This window comes from Sapajus apella, unplaced genomic scaffold, assembly GCF_009761245.1.
Source record: "Sapajus apella isolate SASKATOON/1434 unplaced genomic scaffold, GSC_monkey_1.0 scaffold49, whole genome shotgun sequence".
In the NCBI taxonomy this organism is placed as follows: domain Eukaryota; kingdom Metazoa; phylum Chordata; class Mammalia; order Primates; family Cebidae; genus Sapajus; species Sapajus apella.
The window spans coordinates 16,607,821-16,630,872 of record NW_022436989.1 but is presented as its reverse complement, the minus strand read 5'-3'; the positions used below and the strand labels follow the sequence as shown (position 1 = coordinate 16,630,872).

Here is a 23,052-nt window from a genome sequence, read left to right as displayed (position 1 = left end):
TGTGGCACTCATTATTATAAAATAATGAGTTTTTCAAAGTGAACATAAAACAGGACTTTCATTTAAATAAATAACAGAAAAAATGGTAACCTTGAGAGTCTCAGCTAAGGACATGATTTAGAAAGAACTGTGGGCAAGGCAGTCAAAATCTGGCCAAGAAAAGGCTCAGCCCAGACGGGCGTGGTGGCTCACACCTTTGTAATCTCAGCACTTTGCGAGGCCGAGGCGGGTGATCAGGTCAGGAAATCAAGGCAAGCCTGACTAACCTGGTGAAACCCTGTATCTACTAAAAATACAAAAATTAGCTGAGCATGATGGCAGGTGCCTTTAATGCCAGCTACTTGGGAGGCTGAGACAGGAGAATCACTTGAGCCTGGGAGGCAGAGGTTGCAGTGAGCCAAGATCTCTCCATTGCGCTCCAGCCTGGGTGACAGAGGGAGACTCCGTCTCAAAAAAAAAAGAAGAAAAAGAAAAAAGAAAAGGCTCAGCGCAAGAGGTACTGCTAGATCTGATGGCTAGGCAGGTCCAGTACCCAACTGGTCTTGATTTGTTTTGGCATAATAATGTCAGCAGTCTAAGATAGTAACTTGTTTCCTTTAGCTGGATAAGTGACCTCCAATAAAGTCTCATCCCAACCACACCCCACTGCTACAAATGCTGAAGCTATACAAGCTATGCGAAAGATTGTGTCCAGGTTTGAAAGACTATCTTAAGGAATCCTGTCAGTAATCTGAGAAACGGCAGAATCACTGGGAACCCACATATGTATTCAGATGCTGGGTCGGGTACTTTCTATAAGAGCTCCCCAGACAGGACATAGAAGGAAATACCATTCACTCAGATGCATGACTGCTTCCTGGTCTGCTTTTCAAAAAGTCAGATATCTCCCTAGACATAGCTAGAGAAAGCACCATCATACTAACACATCCCACCAACGTGTGGAGACATAGGTGACCTCCTATCGCTGGGCAAACTGCAGCCTGCTATAGATAACTTCTGAGTTACAAGACTGTTTGACAAGTATCTTTAGGGCAGGAAAATGCACCTTTTGGTTGCCAAGCTTTTCACTTTTCCTGAAAGCTTTTTTTTTTTTCCTCCTATGATTTATTAGTTTTTAAATACATATATTTAGGAAAGTAGGTGTGGAAGTTTATTACTATATGGCATATGGCATTATACCTTCCCCTAGGGCATTATCACTAATGTTGCATATTTTTTTTTTTTTGAGACAGAGTTTTGCTCGTTACCCAGGCTGGAGTGCAATGGCGCGATCTTGGCTCACCGCAACCTCCGCCTCCTGGTTCAAGCTCTCCTGCCTCATTTATACTGACATTACAACAAAAAGGACCTTAGGAAATCTGGATTATGGCAGTTAATACTCTGGGGGACACATACAGCACATGGCATCTATCTTAGCTCTCTCGAAATGCCCCCACAACCTCCAGAGGCAGGATCTAGTTCGTCTTTTCCCTCAACTTCTCAAAAGAACAGTAAGGTTAGTGGCAGTAGCTGCTGACTCACCAGCTGATAGTTCCACTAAGCTGTTGCTGGGAGCAGGGCGCCCTCCTGCCTCTCTAACATAAAGAACTAAAGAAAGCCCAGTTCAGCCATACTGGTCTTGACCAATGAATGACCCTACTTCTCTTTCAGAACAGAAGAGAATCAGTTTTCTCAGTGAAGAGCGTATTTAGGGGAAGGGTATCACATCTTAGGGACTGGTGATCCTTTGCTTTAGTCTTTTATTGCTAGTGTGCACAGAGCCATGAAGGTGTAAGTAATTTAGCTGTGGGGAAACAGCACAGGAGCGCACGATCTGCACTTACTGAAGATGCAGAATGAGATCACAGGGAGTGTGTGGCTGTCACCTGGGACATCTGCATGGGACAGCCACTTGCGAGAGCTGTGAAATGTACATGACAGTCACTTGTGATGAGAGGAACTAGAGGCAGGGAGGGTGAGTGCCGGGATACATGGACATGGGCTCTATCATTCACTGGCTTTTGGGGTTTGGGGCAAGTTTCTTAATTGCTCTGAGCCTTGGTTTCCTTATCTATAAGGATAACACCACCATATGTACCTTGCAAGGCCATTGTCTTTAAGTGAAAATTGTGCACACGGAGTGATTTTTTAATATAACAAAGCTCTCTGACTATGCTTCCGATGTGGTTGCCTTCAGCGACATGTGGCTGCTTTCATTTACATTTAAATTAACTAAAATGAAAAATTCAGTCCCGTGGCCACAGTGCTCACGATGCAAATAGTCAACAGTCCCATGAGGCTAGGAACTGCTGTCATGGAAAGCACAGATATGAAACATTTCCATCACTGCAGAGAGTCCCACTGGACGATGCTGCTTGTGCCATCTGCGTATATTAGCTGGGGCTTCCAGCAAAGTCTCTAAGCCATCACCGTACTGATGACTTTCATCTCTCATCGCCCAGTTTCTCTCTGACGTCTCTCACCATGACCATGCCCAGGAAGAGCTCGTGTGCTGAGTTTGTTCTTGGTCCTTCTTCTCTCTGCCTGCACCTTCAGCACCACTGACCCCTGTGGGACCCTTGTCTTCATCTCATCCCAAAGCTCAAAGCCAGAGGTGGCTCTTTCAAAGTGACACGTTGGAGGAGGGACATGTATCAGCATGTGCGCTCTTTGTACATACTCATGTCTGTGTAGTTGAAGATTCTAAGTTCTTTAGGGAGAGGGTTGAATCTGATCCACACAGTGGATCAGAGGGGGTGTGAGCATGGGAGCTAGCCAAGGTTTGGGGTTCCTCAACCCAAGGTGCACTTATCTGGCACTTAATAAATATTTTATTGTCATCTTTGAAGTCCTATATTGTAAAGAGGTATGGGCGGATTAACTTCATTCAAAAGATGGAGAAAGAAGGTAGTTCTCAGCTACTTGCTCAAGGACACAAAGACGTCTTCGGTGATGTCTTCTACCTCAACCAATCCCATCCTCAACTTACCCACATCCAACCTGGACAGGATCTCATGCCAGCATCCTCCTCACTACACAATTAAACAAATGGACACATGTCCTGCCCTGCCCGGCTTCTGCATCCACAAGCAAAATTCACTCTAGCCAATTAATTCCATGGTGGCCCTCACTTTTAGAGCCAATTCAAGAGCAAGGTCAAGAGCAAAACATTTCTTTCACTTAATATATAAAAAGATTAAGAGTCAAATAAGGGAAAAAAAAAACATTTAGTGTACCTTCCTTAAATTCTTTCAACATAAATAGTTATGTCTTGAAATAAGAGAAATTAGCGACATGGATGCTAGACCACTATCCTACCAACAATCGAGGTGGATAAGAAAGACACTTGGATTTTTCTAAATTGGGAAAAGGTCTCTCCTTGGGGGAGACAACATAGCCTAGTGGTTAAGAAGGTGGGATCTAGGTTCAGAATAACTGGATTTAATCCCAGGTCTACCACTTTATAGATGTAATTTTAGGTAAGGTAGCAAATCTCTCTGTGCCTCAGTTTCCTTATTGAGAAAGAGTGGCAGTGACATTACCTGCCTCATAAGGCCCTTGTGAAAAAAAATGAATGCTACATGTGAAGTCTTCAAGCACAGAGCCTGGCCCACAGCACACACTCTGTAAATGTTCATCATTCTTTTCTCAACCCCAGAAGTAGCTGCCAGAATCCACAGATGAGACTGGGGGAAGAAAGGGGCTTCCAGGTCAGCTCGCTTAGCAGCACAGGGCGCACGGACCTCATTCACAGCGTCTCTCACAGATGTCATCAGGGCTCTGCCTGGACACAATCCATGATGTGTGCAGGGGGCAGCAAGCTGGGGTCCTTTGGCTTGGGGGTTACCATCTTGAATTCTGGCTTATTAAGCCCATCTACTTCCAGGGTATGTCAATGCCCAGAGTGCACCTGAAGCCCTGCCTCCTGAGCAGAGCTGTCATTCAGAATTGCCTCCTTGACATGACAGCCACCCAGCCCTCTGAAGATGTCCTGTCTTCTTCAGATGACACCTCCCTATGTCCCTCAAAGCCCCACTCAGGACGCCTCCCAGGCATCTGCTCCTTGGCCCCACCTCAGTGTTCGTCCACCTGTCAACATGGGAACACTGGTCTCATGCTGCAGAGGCAGGTGCCTGGCCAACGTGTTCAAACAGGAGAAATCTGCTCTTTTAGACTATACCTTAAAAATTATTAGTGGACCTTTTTTATTCTCCTCCAAAAAATCTTGGGGCTCCATTAATCACTAAAGGTTGATAGAACATTAATCTGTTGGCCAATTTTTCCCACTGGATCCTCGATCTTTTTGATATTATGGACCCTGAACAGCAGTCTCTAGTCTAGAGAACTGCTGAGAGTTCTCTTTCCACTCACAGAGAGGGCACAGCCTTCCAGGGTGAGCAGCCTCAACGTCTTGGGTTGAGGAACCCCAAACCTTGGCTAGCTCCCATGCTCACACCCCCTCTGCAAACAGGGCAGGGCTGGAGGGTGCTTTGGGGCCTAGGTCAGTCCTTAGCAGGCCTGTGACACAGAATAAATACAGTCTCCAATTTATACTGGTTTGATTTATGATGTTTGACTTCATGATCATGTAAAAGCAATAGGCATTCAATAGAAACTCCTTTAAATTTTGACCTTTTCCTCGGCTAGTGATACGCCGTGCAATGCTGGGTGGTGATGCTGGGTGGCAGCAGTGACCTGCAGCTCCCGGTCCGCCAGGCGATCACAAGGGTAAACAATCATGAGATATTCAACACTTTATTATAAAAGCAGCTTTGTGTTAATTTTGCCCAACTGCAAGCTAATGTAAGTGTTCTGGGCATGTTTAAGGTAGACTAGGCTAAACTATACTATTTGGTAGGTTAGGTATATTAAATGCATTTTTTTTTAGAGATGGGGGGTCTCACTATGTTGTCCAGGCTGGTCTCAAACTCCTGACCTCAAGTGGTCTCCTCCCCCAGCCTCCCACATTGCTGACACTACAGGAACTCGTCCACTGCATCCAGCTTTAAACGCATTTTTGACTTAAGACGTTTTCTTTATTTTTGAGACAAGGTCTCACTCTGACACTCAGGCGGAGTGCAGTGCTGCAATAATGGCTCACTGCAGCCTTGGTCTCCCAGGCTCAAGGGATCCTCCCATCTCAGCCACCCAAGTAGCTGGGTCTACAAGTGTGTGCCACCACACTCAGCTAATTTGTATATTTTTTTGTGGGGATGGGGTTTTGCCCTGTTGCCCAGGCTGGTCTTGAAATTCTGGGCTCAAGTGATCTGCCTTCCTTGGGCTCCCAGAGTGCTGGGATTACAGGTGTGAGCCACTGTACTTAACCTGACAGGATATTTTCAATTTAAGAGGGGTTTATCACAGGGACATAACCCCATTATAAGTCGAGGAGCTTCTGTGTATGCTGTCTTGAGTGCAACATGGTAACTAGCAGTGGGACCAGACCAGCCTGGGTAACTAGCAGTAGGAGAAGCCAAAAAAGAAGGCATTGGCTGTGGCCTCATATAATACCCAGCATTCTGCACCCAAGTGTTTATATACACACACTATTGCTTCTGTGTCTCGGAAAAATCCTGACTACTACCGGGGCCTTCCCCTGGTCCACCTGGCTTATTCAGGCCTGTTTGCTTCTCTGGTTCTCATGGCTGTTGACCCTCGGGAGTCTGACCTGGACGGCCGGGCAATGCTTTCTTCAGTGTTGCTTTTCTAGAGACTGAGAATCTTTCTGTGCGTATATTTTTTTGTAAGAGTTGGACAGATCCCTGTTTCCCAAAAGTTTTACAATAAAAACATGGGAAGATAAGACCTGCATCAATGCAAATCTAGGCACAGACTAGCATGGAGCAAGCATATCTCCAGATTTCCTGAGCTCTACCTTACAAATAATTCTCTGCTTGCTTATTCTCGCCTTTATGTGCCGCTGTTAAAACACTGGGTGTCTTCATACTTGGTCTGTGGCAAGGATACCTGGCTACTCTCTTCTTTGCCACACTGCACAACCTACTGTATATGCTTCTGGGGGCGTTTCTTACCCCTACAGGTACCTTCCTGTAGCCCTGTGATGTTCAGACACACTTCCAGTATTGTACTTGTCATACTATGTTGATGAATATTTTTAATATGTCCATCTCTCTTACTAGAGAGGCAGTGAGGGCTCCCTCTATCTCCAGTTCTTAGGAGCCAAGCACAAAGTTCACTCTGTGGTGGTGCGGTTAACCAAACAGTCCATGCCTAGATTTGCATTGGTGCAGGTCTTATCTTCCCACACCTCTATTGTAAAACTTGTTGAAAACAGGGATCTGTCCAGCTCTTTAAAAAAAAAAAATACAGACAGATTCTCAGGCTCTAGAAAAGCAACTCTGAAGAAAGCGTTGCCCAGCACTCCAGGTCAGACTCCCAGGGGGTAAACAGCCGTGAGAACCAGAGAAGCAAACAGGCCTGAATACGCCAGGGGGACCAGGGGAAGCCCCCCGTAGTAGTCAGGATTCTCCCGAGACACAGAAGCAACGTGTGTGTATATAAACACAATTATGTATGGGAGGCAAGAGTGGGAGGAAGAGGCAGAGGTATTTACCTTAAGGAACTGGCTCATGCAGTTAAATAGGCTGACAGGTCCAAAATCAGGGAAGCCCACCAGGGACAGGCTGCTGGTGAAGCTCTAAGGCCCTTTGCTGGCAGAATTTCCTTTCTTGGGGTACAGCAATCACTTTAGTTTTCTTTCTTTTCTTTTTTTTGAGACAGATTTTTGCTCTTATCATCCAGGCTGGAGTGCAATGGTGTGATCTTGGCTCATTGCAACCTCCACCTCCCAGGTTCAAGTGATTCTCCTGCCTCAGCCTCCCAAGTAGCTGGGATTACAGGCATATGCCACCATGCCCGAATAATTTTTTTTTTATTTTTAGTAGAGACTGGGTTTTACCATACTGGTCAGGCTGACCTCAGGTGATCCACCTGCCTTGGCCTCCCAAAGTGCTGGGATTACAGGCGTGAGCCACCAAGACCAGCCAGCAGTCATTTTCTTAAGAGCTTCAACTGATTGGCTGAGGCCCACCCACATTATGGATGCTAATATGCTTTCCTCAAAGGTCACCCATTTAAAATTTAATTAAAAGCATACCTTCCCAGCAACATCTTGACTACTATTTGACCAAACAGCTGGATACCATGGTCCAGCCAAAGACCAGAGACATCAAAGTAACCATCACACCCCCAAGTCTGGCTGATATCAAGGGTAAAGCTAGAAAGCCAGCTCAGGCAGGAAATAAAGAACAGGCACTCCCAGGCATCCCCGCGCCCCACGGAGACACTGGACGACAGACTGGCTCAACAACGCTACAAGTCAATGACAGCAAGTACTGGCCCTACATGGAATGTAGACAGATGGTGACAGGGCTGAGGGCCAGGAAGCACATAGGCTGTCTCAGCCATTCACATGTTTCTCCCTGGGAGCCCCACGCACAGCCCTGGGAGAGCTGGAGATCATGGTCAGCCTCACCTGGGGAAGTGAGGAGACACAGTAGAGCCTTCACCTAGACCACGACCCTTTCTCTGAGCTCCCAAAGCACAGGGCATCTGGAAGGCACCTTGGCTCATGGGAGATCCACCACTTCTAGGGGTCAGTTACGCAGCTAAGAGATGTGCCCTCATCTGCTGCAATAATGGAGAAGTCCTAGAGGGAATGATGGTGACCGCTACACAACACCGAATGTACTTAGTGCCACTTAACAATGGTGAAAATGGAAAATTGTATGCTATCTGCATTTTACCATCACAGAAAGCTATGCTTGTTGATAACAGAATCATGCCTCTCATTTTAGCCTCCACAACATATATTTCATTTCTTACCATTCCTCATATTAAAGTTGACCAAATTACCAAAGACCCAAAGAGCCACCTGCGGTAATCTACTTCACAGAGCAACGTGAATGGCCTCATCTGACAGTTTCCTTTGGCCTGGAGCACTGCAGGTTAGCATCTTTGCCTTCTGACTCCTTTCCAAGTGCTGGGTGCTTGGTGAAACACCAAGACACACATTCTGGATCCAAGGACTTTTGAGGTAAGCAGTTCTGCAGGACAGCCCTACAAATGTCAAGTGGGAGATGATGCCTGCCAAAGTGAACCAGTGCCTCATTTCAGAGACTGCTGGAAGAACACTGAAAACATGAACGTGAGGACGGACAAGCTGGACCAGGTTTCAGGCCGGGATGGCATTCACGGGTGGTCTCCCACTCTGCAGTAAAGCTGTGTCTGCTTCTCATCTGATTACTTATTTCTCCTCGAAACTTCTTACTCTTTGTTTCTTGCATTCTCAGCAGTGTAGGCTATTAGGTCCTTAATTTTTTTTAACAATAGTTAATTTAATCTCTTCCTCTCATGTCCATCCTACCACATACCACATATTCCCTTAAATTACTTAAGATTTTAAGCTACTTTCATCAAAGACTTCCCTTCAAATGAATTCAAGAGCATTACAACTACAAAAATATAGGAATCTATTGGAGCTCTTCTAAATACCATCGCCATTATTATTATTTTTGTCCAACTGTTAGTTTCTTCCTTCTCATCCAAATGCCCTTGTGGAGATAAACTGACCGCACCCGAGGCCCAGATGATCTGAGCTGGCTGTACTGAGTTCCCATTAAGCTTTCCCATGGACCTTTTCTGGGACCACTGGCCAATTTGGAACTTCTTTTTTTCACTCACTTCTTGATCAAGAACCTTTCAAGTGGAGCTCATCCCGCAGTTGCCCCGCCTGTCAGAGGAATGCAGCCTAGTCGAGCCAGTCAAAGGCTCAGGGTCTTGGCAGGATGAAAGTACACAACTGAGGCAACAATGCCTATGCACAACTTGGGCCCTCCTGGAACACACCTGGACACCCACCGTCCCCTCAACACCTCATCTTGGTCCACAATCAAGAGTAACTGGAAGACAGTTCTCTGGTCAGCTGTGCAGACCTAACTGATAGGCTCCTGGTCAATTACAGTGGGTATCAAACCACCACAAAATAGATGGGGCATATAATAAACGTTTTTCTTTTCTTTTCCTTTTTATTGGAGTTTTGCTCTTGTTTCCCAGGCTGTAGTGAAACGGTGCGATCTTGGCTCACCCCAACCTTCGCCTCCTGGGTTCAAGCAATTCTCCTACCTCAGCCTCCCGCGTAGCTGGGATTACAGGAATATGCCACCACGCCTGGCTAATTTTGTATTTTTTTTTAGTAGAGATGTATTTTGTATTTTTCTCCATGTTGGTCTTGAACTCCTGACCTCAGGTGATCCACCCACCTCAGCCTCTCAAAGTGCTGGGATTACAGGTGTGAGCCACTGCACCAGGCCATAATAAATGTGTACTAGGCTCCCAGGTTTTCAGAACCCAGGTGATCTATCGTGGTCATTTTTTCATGGCTAGGGCAGAGAAGCCAAAAAAGGAGAGGTATGTACTTGCTCCTTCCAATCTCTTCATGCACCACAGCTGCCTGCATCCTATGGGCCAAAGCCAACCTCAGAAATAGGAGGGCGTGAAGCAGATACTGCCTGAGCAAGCAGCACAGCACGATGGCAGAGGGCGCTTAACATGGCCAGCGGCAACGGGGCTTCTCTGCTGAGAAGGCATTCAGGAGAGCTCAATGCATCTGAGGAACTACAATGAAGAAAATGTCTTCTGTGTAGAATCCCACATACGACATTTACAAAGAAGAGTCACAGACTTGCAGTAGGAGGGACCTCACTGGTTACCTAATCCCATCCGTTTAGTTTCTAGATAAGGACTCCATATTCCAGAGCAATGACTGAGCAGCTTAGTTTGCGTGGGAAGTAAATGCAAGAGCAGGGGTTGCTGATACCTTGGGAATGGAGGAGGGAAGAGGCAGGTCGAGGCCCAGGGGAGAAGCCGGCTCTGGGCTGCACAGCTGCCCAGCTGGTAACCCCTGCAAGCCGAAGCGACTTCATTTAAGAAATGGGATCAATACCGCCTGCTCTCTGTGTCTTATAGGGCTGTGGGGAGAGTCAGGGAACTGCAGGTGTGAAAGCTCTTAGAGTGCTGGGCATTGCTCTGCCTCAGGGCTGCACTTGCCCAGGCTGCTGACCTTCAAAACCTGTCGAACCAAGATCAGCACCTGGAGAACCAAGAAAAGGGGCATGACACTAAAAAGCCAACTGTCCCCAGGCCATGTGGCTCCTCCTCTGCATCTCTGGGCTCCTCACAGGCAGAGATGTCCTTTCCCTGCTCTGTGCCTGCCACAGGCGCCTTCGGCTGGAGCTGGAAACAAAGAGAGGGACTTCGAGGGCTGAGAAAGCTCTCGCGCCAGCCCTGTCACAGCACAGCCGGTAACTGCAGGGGAACTGCCCCCTCTGCTCTGCACTCTGAGCATGTTCTGAAGGCTACCCCTGGCAATGGTGGAAGCTACGCTGCTTCTGACTGACAGTTGTCAGCTTCAGTTCTGGCTTCTAAAAACAAACCTTCATGCTGCTGCGAAACCTCCTAGAATCAAGACTTTTAGAAATGAAAGGAAACTTCCAGGTACCAACCCAAACTTCTTTTATTATAGAAGTGGGTTTTATAGATTTTATAAAAGTGGGAAAGAATCTGAACTGAGAGAGAGAGAGAGAGAGAGAGAGAGAGAGAGATCTGCGGCGTTGCCTGGTGACGGATTTGATTTCCAGCTCCTCCCTAACTAGAGGGGGAGAAGGAAGTGGTGCCAGATGCACATGGGGTCCGCATGTAAACATTTATTCAAAAGCTACACAGGGCTGGTGCGGTGGCTCACACCTGTAATCCCAGCATTTTGGGAGGCTGGGGCAGATGATCACTTGAGCCCAGGAGTTCAAGATCAGCCTGGGCAACACAGTGAGACTCTACCTCTACCAAAATGAAAATAAAAATAAATTAGCTGGGAATGGTGTCACACATCCATAGTCCCAGCTACCTGGGAGGCGGAGGTGACAGGATCACTTGAGCCTGGGAGGTTGAGGGTGAAGTAAGCTATGATCATGCTGCTTTACTTCAGCCTGGGAGAAAGAGTGAGACCCTGCCTCAAAAAAAAAAAAAAAAAAAAAAAAAGCTACCTAGGCAGATCTCAAGGATGGCAGTGCCATGCTTGCATATCTCAATGCTTGGTACAATGTATGCAGGTAGCAGATGCTCAACAAATATTTACTCAAAGAATCAATGAATGTCCCTTGGGATGGTTTATATAAAATGAATCTGATGCACCTGTACTCTATGGGAGTATCATCACAAAAGGCATTATGGAGATGGCAGAAGACTCTGGAGAATGTGAGGGGACAAGGAGCTGAGGCTGCACCTCCAGGAGTGAGGGAACTCCGCTCTGGGATAGGTCCAGCCTGGCAAGACCCCAAACAGTGCGTATGCACAAGCAGAGTCCCCGGTCTGGCTGATGCTTTGAAGGGAAGAAGGGAAGACACTCACGCAGAGCAAGCACACTTTCCCCACTGTGGTTCTGGAGCAGGGGTGGACCGGAGAGGTTCAGCGGAATCTTCCTATGAATCCTGCTCTAGTTCAGGGAAAGATGGAAGTGTAACCCCCTGTGCCTTGGGGCCTGGGGACGCGGTCAAGCGAGAGCAGTGAGTGAGCGTGCGGTCAGCTGTCACCGCAGGGCTGGCCTGCCTGTCTGATGAGAGGTGGTGTCGCTGTGCAGCACACATGAGAAACTAGGCAGGGAGATGTCACCTAGGCACCACATTCTGGTGTTTATCTGTCCCCACCATCTCCCTCTGTATACCCTACTGCTCCTGGCAGCTCAACCTCATAGGCTTTGCCTGGAGCAGAGCTCAGCCACCTCTTGTAAAACATGCACCCATGTCAGCTACGCGGGGTCCAAGGGCCGATGACTTGGGCACATGTTCCTGGTGAAGGTTATTCATAATTTCACCAGCGGGCTATTGGTGGTGGTCTGTAAAGGAGGCATCCTGGAAACAGGAAGGGTGGGCAGATGCCTGGTGGGAGTAGGGAGGCCTTCTGGGACAGCCTTGAATTTCAAAGCCACAAGTACATAAGTCTTGAGGGACAGTCTGCAGGGCGATGGTAGTCACTTCATATGACCCACCATTTGGGTGACACTTCTGGCCAACATTGCTAGAGCCTGAACCTTGATGAGTCATTTACCCAGTTGGGTTGGAGTCTTGAGGAAGAATGTGCAGGGAACAGGGCCAGGTGTGGCAGCAGCAGGCTGGTTACCTGCTGGCCTGGTGAGGACGGAACAGCCCAGCCCTGGCCCCTGCAGGAGCATCAGGTGGACTTGGACACACAGTGAAAAGGGTATGTGAACAAGTTCTTGGTTATCAGATGAGCCTAAGTCCCGTGGATTTTCTTCCTCAACCCTCTTTGCCAACCCTCCCTGGGCTCAGCCCAGGGCTCACCTGGATGATGAAGCCAGTGGAAGAACACTGTCTGACCCAGAGGCTGAATTTCCGCTTTTTCCTCTTGCGCAGTTCCCGCTCTGTGCACGTGGCAATGAATACAGGATCCTCATCGATCAGGGGTTCATGTAGCACCTGCCAGGAGGGAAAAAGCAGAGTCTCTCATGGAAGGCAGAATGAGCTTGGGGGCTCATCAGATTGGAGCTCAAATTCAGCCTCTGCCTTTGAGCAGCTTTGTGGCCTTCACTAAGTTACTTTACCTCTCTGATCCTGACCTTTCTTACCTAGGGGAAGGTAGTATCATGATCTATACTACTGTTTCTAGAAAGGATTCAGTAAGAAACTGTATGCAAAATACTTAGCACCGGCCCTGACACACAGTAGCTATTTCATCAATGGAATTTATTATTATTGTTATTATTATTGGCCTAAGGTCCCTAGTCCCAACTCTCACGTGGTTGAGGGATCCCTGACATGGGTCCTGTGGCCTCTGGCTGGACATGCCTGGTAGTGGGCACCCACTTCTTTTCAGGGATGTCCCTTTTACTCATGGAAAGTTCCAACTGCTAAAAAAGTCTTCCACTGATCCACAATTTACCTGTATTTAACTTAAACCTAGGGATGTGGCTTCTGTCCAGCAAGAAACAAAGAAAAACATGTTTTTTAAAAATTTTCAAGACAGCCCTTGTGTCAGCCCACAACCTCCTTCCTCCAGGCTGAACCTCCTCTTTTTATAAATCATTCATGAGATGACCCAGCTCCCTGTGGACCCGCTGCAACACACAGCCTCTGGCTGTCCTCTAGGTTGTCATGTCCTTTCTGACAAGATTCTCAAGGCATTTTTTAAACTTATTTCATCTATTTCAACTTTTTGATAACATGATCATAGGACTTTTCCCAATGATAAGACAATAAAGAAAAAAAAACCGGCATAACAAAATTAGGCTCCAAGGAGTGGCCACAGATCTGCTTCTTCAAGGTAAAGCTCTTTTGGGAGGCTTTAGGGTCTATTTTAGGAATGTGCTACACTTCCCTCCCTGATCCTATCCCAAGCTTAATCATTAATTAGAGTGTGCATCTGCAGTAAAATGAAATGAGTGCAGGCAATGATTTCCAGAACTCTGCACGATGTCCTAGATCAGGGGTCAGCACATTGCTGCCTGGTCTGGCCCACGTCTGTTTCTGCAACTACAGTTGTTTTGGAATACTGCCATGCTCGTTCGTTTACATATTGTCCAGGGCTGCTTTGGGGCTACAATAGCAGTGCTGACAACATGCAACAGAAACCACAACCCATATGAAGTCTAAAATACTAACCACGTGGCTATTTACAGAAAAAGTTTGAACAAACTAGTCACCTGAGGATATTGCTAAAATGTGGACTGTGATTCAGTGAGGCTGGGCCCGAGACTGTGCATTCCCAACAAGCTCCCAGGTGATGTCAGAAAAAGGTTCTCCCAAGGACGGAATGGAGGAGGATGCTTACCACGTGTGATGTGGGCAGTATCCTTCCATTCTTCTGGGGAGGTTGCCTTGAATTCAATTTTCGAAGAGTGACAGCCTTTCATTGTTCAGTCTTATCAGTACATACCTGTTTCCTCGGTTTTTCTATTAAGGGACACATGGGGACATCATGCGTGGTCTCCCCTGTCTTGTGAAGGGGAAGGCTGGGAGGCTATCCTGGGGCAGTGTCTCCCCTGGCCCTCATGCCTGGCTTCTTGCACTTGCTGGCTCTTTGTAGCTCATAAAACATTCAAAGCCCCATTTGGAACTGCTCTAGTGCAATGGACAAGTCCCTCCCACCCCTGACCTTCCACAGTGGGAGAATGGGAGCAGATGGAGAAGGGAAAAGATGGCATAAAGAAGCCTTCTGTCTGTCCTCTCCCTGCCCAGTGATCCTTGCCGAAGACCTGCATCCTACTCTTCATCTTCTGAGGCCACAGTAAATGAAAACTGCCCTCTCTCATTCTCTTCAGAAAGAAAGTGCATCTCTGTTCCACTTGCCTTGAACATATGATCTGCTGCAAATTTGTATTTAATCATATGCCTCATCAAAGCAAAACGGGCAGCAAGAATTTCTGACCCTCCATGATCGTTTTACCTTTCTATCGTCATTAAATGAATTATGAATGTGTCATTTCTAAATGCAGCACATAACAGCATGCTCCCCAAAGCTCCGAAAACTTTGCCTGACAGAAAAACCACTTTCTCCTCCTCCAGGCTGCAGACTGGTCAGCACTTCTCTGTTACACAACTGTATCTCCTGAGCCTCCTCCTGTGCAAGACGAGCTCGTTTTGAGGTGTGGAGGGTGGTATGTATGGTAGGGGAAAGACAAAACATCCATTTATTGATTTGCATGATCCCTCCCAGAAAATATTTCTCTAATTATTCTGGCTCCAGTTATGAGGAGATGCAGTGTCTCCCCATTTTGTATTTGTGTAGAAACACACACACACACACACACACACACACACCAGCTGCTTTGGTTACTGCTAGATTCTGGGAGTCCTCTGAAGGCTCTAGGATCCAGCCACTGCCCGCCCAGCTGGGCTCAGCAACGCTGCCGGGTTTCCCTTGAGGGCACATGTGCCTGGGGGCTGCAGAGAGGTGACCCACAAATCTAGTGTGCCAGAGAGGCCGGGCACTTCCCTGGCCTTACATTGCAGATACCTCTTGAGCCTTCTGCAGCACCTCTCCAAATGTTTGACCTCCAGCAGGGTCTGAATGCGTTGTTTATTTTTCCCTTGCAACCAGGCAACTGTCTCTCATTTGTTTCATTTTCAACCAAGCAAGTATTTAGTGAAATAAATGACAGTGCTCGAACCTGTCCTTGGTACCACAGGACCTGTCATAGGGCAGGGCTCATGTCCCTGAAAGTCTCCACTTCTTGTTAGGAAGGTAAGTGACACACTGGAGGATGAGGCGCAGTGGCATGTGACTAACTCATCAGTAGTGGGGGGAATTCAGCTAACAGGGAATCCACAAGGACTGCGGGCCTTACACTGGCCTTGGAGGCTGGATGCATTTGCAAAGTAGAAGAAGGCAAAGAATTCCAGGGGCCAAAAGGCATGCTGCAAACACCGGGAAATCATAATGAGCCTGACGTGTTCACCAGACAGTGGGGAGAAAAATCCAGAGAACGTAAGGCTCCTGCAGACATGAAATAGGACACTACCTTCCCCACAAAAGCCCTGTGATTTTCAGCTGTGTTGGGGGGAAGGCATCCTATAGAGAGTTAGAGAAAGGACCTAGAGGGAATGTCAATACGAATTGGAGATTTATTTAGAAGAGCCTTAGAAGCATCACAGGACAGATAGATGTGCAATGGGTCTTTCAACATATATATAAAATTGAACTGAACTGCTGTTGCCACACAAACCAAGACAAAGCGAATGGGGCTCACATGGGCCAAGAACTTCCTGGTTCAGGTTAGAGACATCTCTAGAAATTAGCCATCTCAGCTGGGTGCTGTGGCTCATGCCTATAATCCCAGCATTTTGGGAGGCTGAGGCGGGCAGATCATGAGGTCAGGAGTTCAAGGCCAGCCCGGCAAACCTGGTGAAACCCCATCTCTACTAAAAATACAAAAATTAGCCAGGTGTAGTGGCAGGGGCCTGTAATCACAGTTACTCGGGAGGCTGGGGCAGGAGAACTGCTTGAACCCAGGAGGCAGAGGTTGGAGTGAGCCGAGATCGTGCCACTGCACTCTAGCCTGGGTGACAGAGCAAGACTCTGTCTAGAAAAAAAAAAAAGAAGAAGAAGAAGAAATTAGCCATTTCATTAATTTGCTAGACCAACAGGCAAATTTCGAGAAAGATTATAGAATTCTGTCTTCCCAGGGCCAGATGCAAGTGGATACCAGCAGAAGGCAGGGAGGGGCTCAGGAGCTGAGTAGGCAGAACCTTCTCGTCCGGGAACTGGTTGGGGAAGGTATTAGGGAATCAGACCAGTGATGGCTGGAGCTCTGCCAAACCCTTACCCAACAGCTCTAGCTGTGTTCTGTGTGGCCGTAAGTAACCCCCGAGGATCCGAAGAATGGCTGCAATTCCAGGCTCACTCCCTCCGCCACCCAGAAGGCTTCTAAGCCTCCTTTCATCACCAACAGGTGAGCTCATACTCAGAGAATATGACCAGAAAATTAATATTTGCCTGAGCAAAACACTATTTGGAAAGAAATAATTTAAGAAAAGGATGGATGGGGAGAAAAGAGAAGGAAAACTGCCTCTTGGGACAAAAGACTGAATTCTGACTTGTCTGTGGGTTAGAGCCAGTATTATTACCCCCTCGATCTAATTGGGATTATGTGGATTGAAGGAATGGAAGAATAGCGGAGGCGACCTCGAAGTGAACTCAGAGGGCAGGACGGGCATCCCAAAGCCTGGCCGCCAGACAAGCCTAGGCCGAGAGTGCGAGGACACCTGGCCGGGCTCCTCCCCCACCCCTCGCCCCGAGCTGGCCTCACCTGGGTTTGGGAAGGCCTGAAGGCAGAGTCGAAGCTGCTCTGCAGGGAGTCGAGGAAGGGCTGGACCTTGTAGAGCCCGTGGGTGGTCTGGCTGGAGCGGAAGGCCACGACGTGGAAGTACTTGAGGATCTTCTCGAAGCGGGCCTGGCTCATGACGAGGGCGAGGCTGCGGTTGCTGTAGAAGCCGCCGCTCCAGATGCTGAGGACGGACTCGCAGTGGGAGATGCTGGTGGAGATCATGTAGCCCAGGAACGCCTTCATCTCCGTCAGCGTCACCTCCACCCAGGCTCCGTCGCTCCCAAACCGCTCCTGGAACTTCTTGGCGTACATGTTTGTCTGCACCACCATGTTCTTGAGGACGTTGTCCGGGACAAAGAGCTGGAAGAAGTCCACGGCACTGGCGCTGGGAGGCATCTTTCGGGTGGGACCTGAAACCCAGACAGGCGGAGCACTCATTGGGGCGGCCACCACACCCCGGCTCACCATGAGAACGGCTGCATTTCCAATCCCTGGGTCCTTGCCTGGTGCCCCCACTGCCTCCAATGCTACCCCCTTCCCTTCCAACCTTCCAGAAGCTGCTGCAACCAACTGACAGTGCCCGCTCCCGTAGCTTTTGTATCCTCCTTTGCTCCAAAACAGCCAGCTCTCCAGTTCTCTCCGTGTGGGAGCACAGCTCCTCCCAGACACCACAGGAATGACTGGCCCTGACACCCCAGTGCAAGGCAGGCTGCATCTCCACATTAGACCAGAGGACAGCACTGGGGACTGTGGTCTTGTGGAATCCCAGCTCTCCAGAACCAGTGTGGCACAGTGTGTCAGTCTGGGGAGTTTCACACACTCGGGGCACAAGCCAAGTTTTAACTAGAGATGTACACACACACACATAAGTGTATATATTTAAGGATACATATCATATAAATGTATACATCCATATATAAGTTTTAAATTAAACTATGCATATTTGTACATATAAATTACATGTACCGTCTGCCAGTCTGGGGCATTTCTCTGTACAAGGAAGAAAGCATGCATATACATACATACACATACATATGTATACACACATATATATACACACATACATGCGCACACACGTATATACACACATACATACATATATACATACACACATATGTAATACATATATATACATACAGACATATATATACACATACGTACATATATACACATACATATATAGGCATACCCATATACATTTAAAAATAAATACAGATATTACATACAAATATATCAATGTATAAATGTTTATAACTATATATATATATAGTTATATATTTGAAAACAAAAGGCAATCCAACACTCCCCCCACCCCTGCCCTGGCAGCAGCGCACAGCCCCTCCTGTCTCCCACCATTCCAACACATAAGGGGCTCCTCCCTCCCCTAAAGACCCCACCCTTTCTCTGGGAATGGGGGGCAGAATGTAAGTTCTTAAAAACCTGGCACATTCAGTAAATAATGATCTGAAGAGAAAAGGCCACATAAGGGGAGGGAGGAGATGCAAAGACAGATAGAGTTTCTAACACAGGGCCAAGGCTATGGCTTTCTGACTTTGTTTGCTGGTAACCTGAGTTGGTTTCGTAAGTAAAACGCTTCCACCACCTGGGGACTGAAAAATCTCACCTAGGAAAAAGCAATTTGCATTAAGCATTCCCTATGTAGTAACCTCAAAGTGACTAGGGACTAAATCTGAGGGGGCTTATTTAGATGATTTCACCAATAGGATAAAACTTCACAATTTTTGACTAATGCAGCCCTTTGAATACACACACAACACAGTCATTAACTATAGGATGCTTCAGTCAACAATGAACTGCATATAGGATGGTGGCCTCATATAATACTGTAGTCTTCCTGTGCCTTTTCATGTTTAGTATGTTTGGACGCACAATTACTCATGATGTCACACTTGTCTACTGTGCTGTATTCAGTACAGTCACATGCTGCACAGGTTTGTAGTCTAGGAGCAACAGGCTATGCCATATAGCCTAGGTGTGTAGGAGGCTATGCTACGTAGGTTTCTATAATATACTCCATGATGTCTACACAACAACAAAATTACCTAATGATGCCTTTCTCAGAATGTAAGTGAAGCATGGCTCACCCTGTGTGTATGTGTGTGTGTGTGTGTGTGTGTGTGTGTGTACACACATATATATTTTTAAAGAGCTATGGCTTACAATTCTATGTACTAACCTAAGGTAGGCTAACTACATGTAGAGATTTGTAGGAGACAAAATTTGCTTCTATTGCATCTGTATATTGATTTTTCTTTTAGATGGAGTCTCTGCCATCCAGGCTGGAGTGCAGTGGCACAATCTCAGCTCAGTGCAACTTCTGCTTCCCAGGTTCAAGAGATTCTCCTGCCTCAGCCTCCCAAGCAGCTGAGATTGCTGGTACCCGCCACCAAGCCCGGCTAATTTTGGTATTTTTAGTAGAGACAGGGTTTCACCTATCTCTGGCCAGGCTGGTCTCAAACTTCTGACCTCAAGTGATTGGCCAGCCCACTTCAGCCTCCCGAACTGCTAGGATTACAGGCGTGAGCCACCACGCCCAGCCTGTATATCGATTTCTAATAAAAGTTGTTCTCATTCTTCAGATTTTAATCATCACTCTCTCTAACCTTCTTTTACTACTGATTTACAGAGTTTCTGAAAAACAAGTTTTCTGCAGAAAAATTTGGAGAGATAATGTGCACAAGACAGCCCAAGTTTTAGAATCAGATTGATGGATTTGGGGAGCTGACACACTAAATTTACTTCTAGCTAACTGCACAGTCTTAGAGAAATTTCTTAATCCCTCCTAGCTCTAGTTTCCTGTAAAAATGGACACAGAAATACCTACTTTGAAAGGTTGTCATGCAGCGTGAAATAAATGAGATCATGTGAATAATACACCTTGCCTGGTGCCTGGCCCTAAGGGAGGTTCCTGAAGCCTGGAAACTTTCATCGAGATATCATCAACAGAAATTCACTGACAGCCAGGCCGAGGGCTTTCCAAGGAAGACTCTAACTGTCTGCATTTTACAGAAGAAACAGAGGCCTGGAGAGTGAAGTGCCACCACATTCATCACTTTCACCAATCATTTTTGGGGCCCCAACTTGCCAAATCATGTACCATGGCACACATCCCCCTGCCCTCCAGGGACCACCCTAGTCCTTCCTCTATGAAAGGCAATGGAGAAAAGGACCATGTTACCAGCCATATAGGGAGCAATCTGAGCAATAAAAAGGATGCTGGCCGGCCACAGCAGCTCATGCCTATAATCCCAGCACTTTGAGAGTCAGAGGCAGGAGGGCTGCTCAAGCCCAGGAGTTTGAGACCAGCCTGGGCAACATAGTGAGATCCCCACTTCTACAAAAAAAAAAAAAAATATATGTGTTGCGGCACACGCCTGTAGTCTCAGCTACTCAAGAGGCTGAGGTGGGAGGATTGTTCAAGCCCAGGAGGTTGAGGCTGCAGTGAACCAAGACTGTGTCACTACACTCCAGCCTGGGCGACAGAGACAGACCTCATCTCTTCAAAAAAAATAAAATTTAAAAAGCATACTTAGTTATCTAGGCTTCAAGCATTATACTCTGAGAATGTCCTTGACAGAAGAGAAACACTCTGGCGTACCCCATGGAGGCTCTTCATTGTATCAATCACTACAAAGAGCATCCTCGGGTCCAGTTTCATTCTCACGACAGCCAAGCACAGGGCTACTGGACTCCTGCTCTGCAGGTGAATGCAGAGGCTTGGGGAAGAGACCTTGCTCAGGGTCACGCAAGCTGGCACACCAAGAAGCTAGGGGTTCTCCTCCCCGCACCACACTACACCCCACATAGGCAGGAACAAACTCCCCAGAAGGCTGGGTCTTTCTAACTTTGTAGTTGCTTCTGATTTCCACAGATGTGCTCAGGGTCTGACCACGCAGATGGTGGGGGTGAGGAGGTGGCTGCGGGGGAGGAGTAGGATGGAGGAGAGAAAAGGTTTGGGGAGATGGAAAAAAGCTGAAAGCTGACCACTTAAATATACGTGGGCATGGGATTCTTTTCATGCCTAAAATAAATTCTTAGAAATATGTGCTGCTGAGGCCAAGTGGCCCTTACCCCAAAAGCAACAGGGAAGAGTGTGGGGCCTGGCAGGGCAAGACCGAGGAGTCTGATCGCTAAAGTGGAAACATGAAATTCTGAGTATTTTTAGAGGAAGTCAGTAGGGATTTTGTCATTTATGGTGAATCCCCAGGGAGGGGTTAAAAGAAAAAGTGTGTGTAAGGTCCACATTGTCTGTGCTGATCCTGGCTGTATCTTCAGGGCTTAGATCAGTGTCTGGCCCATGGGGCACTTCTTGCTGAGTGAGTGAATGAGTGAATGAGTGGGGAAATGAAATGACGCGGGAGGATAATGACTCTTCAGGGCTGGAGGGTAGGCAGCAGCATCTCTGCAGCACACAGAGAAGGTCAAAGGCATGAAGGTGCTTGGTAGAAAATGATGAGGGAGAGAAGAAAACGACAGAGGGATAGGGTCCATCACATCTGGGCCAGGTCTAGGGTGAGAAGCCCCTTCTGGCAGCCTGAGGTTCAGGAAGGTCCTACCCTGATGAGGGCACGGGGACGTGTGTGTAAGTGTGCACGTGCAGAGGGAGGGTGTGCACTTAGCCCAGGCCTCTCAATCCCCATGATCATGGAATGTAGACTTTTGTTTTTATATACAAGTGAGCTTCAACACATAGTCTCAGGGATACACAGATTGGTTGGGCATAAAAAATGTGCTACCTTTTTTGTAACCCTGTCTTTGCATTGACAAAATACTGGGAGCCCAAAGAAGCAAATAAACAAAAAGGAAGTGGCACAGGCCCTGTCTTGACCTCTGGAAGGCCTTGGCCACAGGCCAGAAAGAATGAGAGTCTTGGGTGAAGCCAGAAGACTGCAGGGCCCCAAAGGGTCTGGCTCTTTCCAACCCAAATGAAAAGGTAAGTGTCACATCACAAGGTGAACCCAGACCGTGGATGTGGAGGAGAGACCTGAAGACTTCCACCCCAGGACGGGAATCCTGCTTAGAAGCAGCTCCTTGGGAGAAATGTCAAGGTCATACGTTAGGACGATGATGAAGACACCAACAAAATCCACATGGAGCCATGCCTGTAAGACAGGCTCAGGAGTCAGAGACACTGCCTGTCCTCTGCCACCCCTCCAAGACCTGGGGCATGGGCCAGGTCGCAGGCTCCCCTCCCCAGCCTGGGCAACTTGCTGTGCCTGGCTGGTGCATCACCCTGAGAAACACACTGCACAGGACTGGAATCAACCAGTGCAATCTGTTACCTGCTTTTATAGGCATGCCAGTCACTTGCCGAAGTTATGCAGCCCAGCTCTGCTTAACCCCACACCTGGCTGCTTCTTGTCCCCTATCTGGCCCTCTGTGCTTACTCTGAGTGTCTATGTGTGTGCTGGGGACAGGGAGGGGGTGTGTCACAGTATACCTGGGGTTAGAGGCAGTATGGAGGGTCCATGGGCAGAGTCCTGATCCGTTTCCACAACCCCTGGGGTACTCATGGCATCCCATGGATAGACAGTGCTGATCCTATCTCAGCACAACTGGTCCAAGAAAAAATGAAGGCAGGCTGGAGTTGCTTTCTCCCTGGCTACTAATTATATCCCTATAATTTCCTGCATACCCGCCCACACCAGGATGGGAGAGAGAAAGGAGAATGAGAGAAAAGGAAGAGATAAGAAAAAGGGTAGCTAGGATGGAGACACAGATACAAGGATGATGGGAAGGAGAGAAATAACGCGCCCCAGCAGCTGTCCGCCCAGGGGCAAATAAGTAACAAAGGCACAGGCCTCGGCTTCCTCATCTCACAAGGAGAGTTGGGCTGACAACAGAGACGGAAGCCTCTGCAGATGCAGAACATAACACGGAGAAGGAGACCAGAGGGAAAGGACCGGGATGGAGCTGCAGGGGAGCAGGAAAGATGCTCTGCGTTCTCCTCCAGCCACTGCAGTCGAGATGGGGCTGGGCGCTACCTGCCTTTTGCCCTGCCACTGCTGGTCCCATTGAGACCTGCAGGCAATTGGCTCCATCCTCTTCATTTTCCCCCTGGAAACAAGGGAAAGGTCAGCACTGCAGTTTGTGAGCTGTGGGGACTCTGCCCTCCAGGCCCCACTGTCCCCTCTCCTTTCTCAAGGTCATGCTTCCAGAGCCGAGTTCCAGAAGTGTTGCCAAGGGAAACATCCTAT

General features: G+C 47.8%; 1 protein-coding gene across 1 annotated transcript in view; it reads right to left on the bottom strand.

Moving 5' to 3' along the window:
- Window positions 1-23,052, bottom strand: part of PGBD5 (piggyBac transposable element derived 5) — a 97,997-nt gene that overhangs the window by 20,966 nt on the left and 53,979 nt on the right. The window contains exons 2-3 of the mRNA XM_032242361.1: window positions 16,817-17,244; window positions 12,354-12,488 (exon numbers count right to left, since the gene is read on the bottom strand). Of these exons, the coding sequence (XP_032098252.1) occupies window positions 12,354-12,488; window positions 16,817-17,244 (563 nt within the window). The remainder of the gene's footprint in view (window positions 1-12,353; window positions 12,489-16,816; window positions 17,245-23,052) is intronic.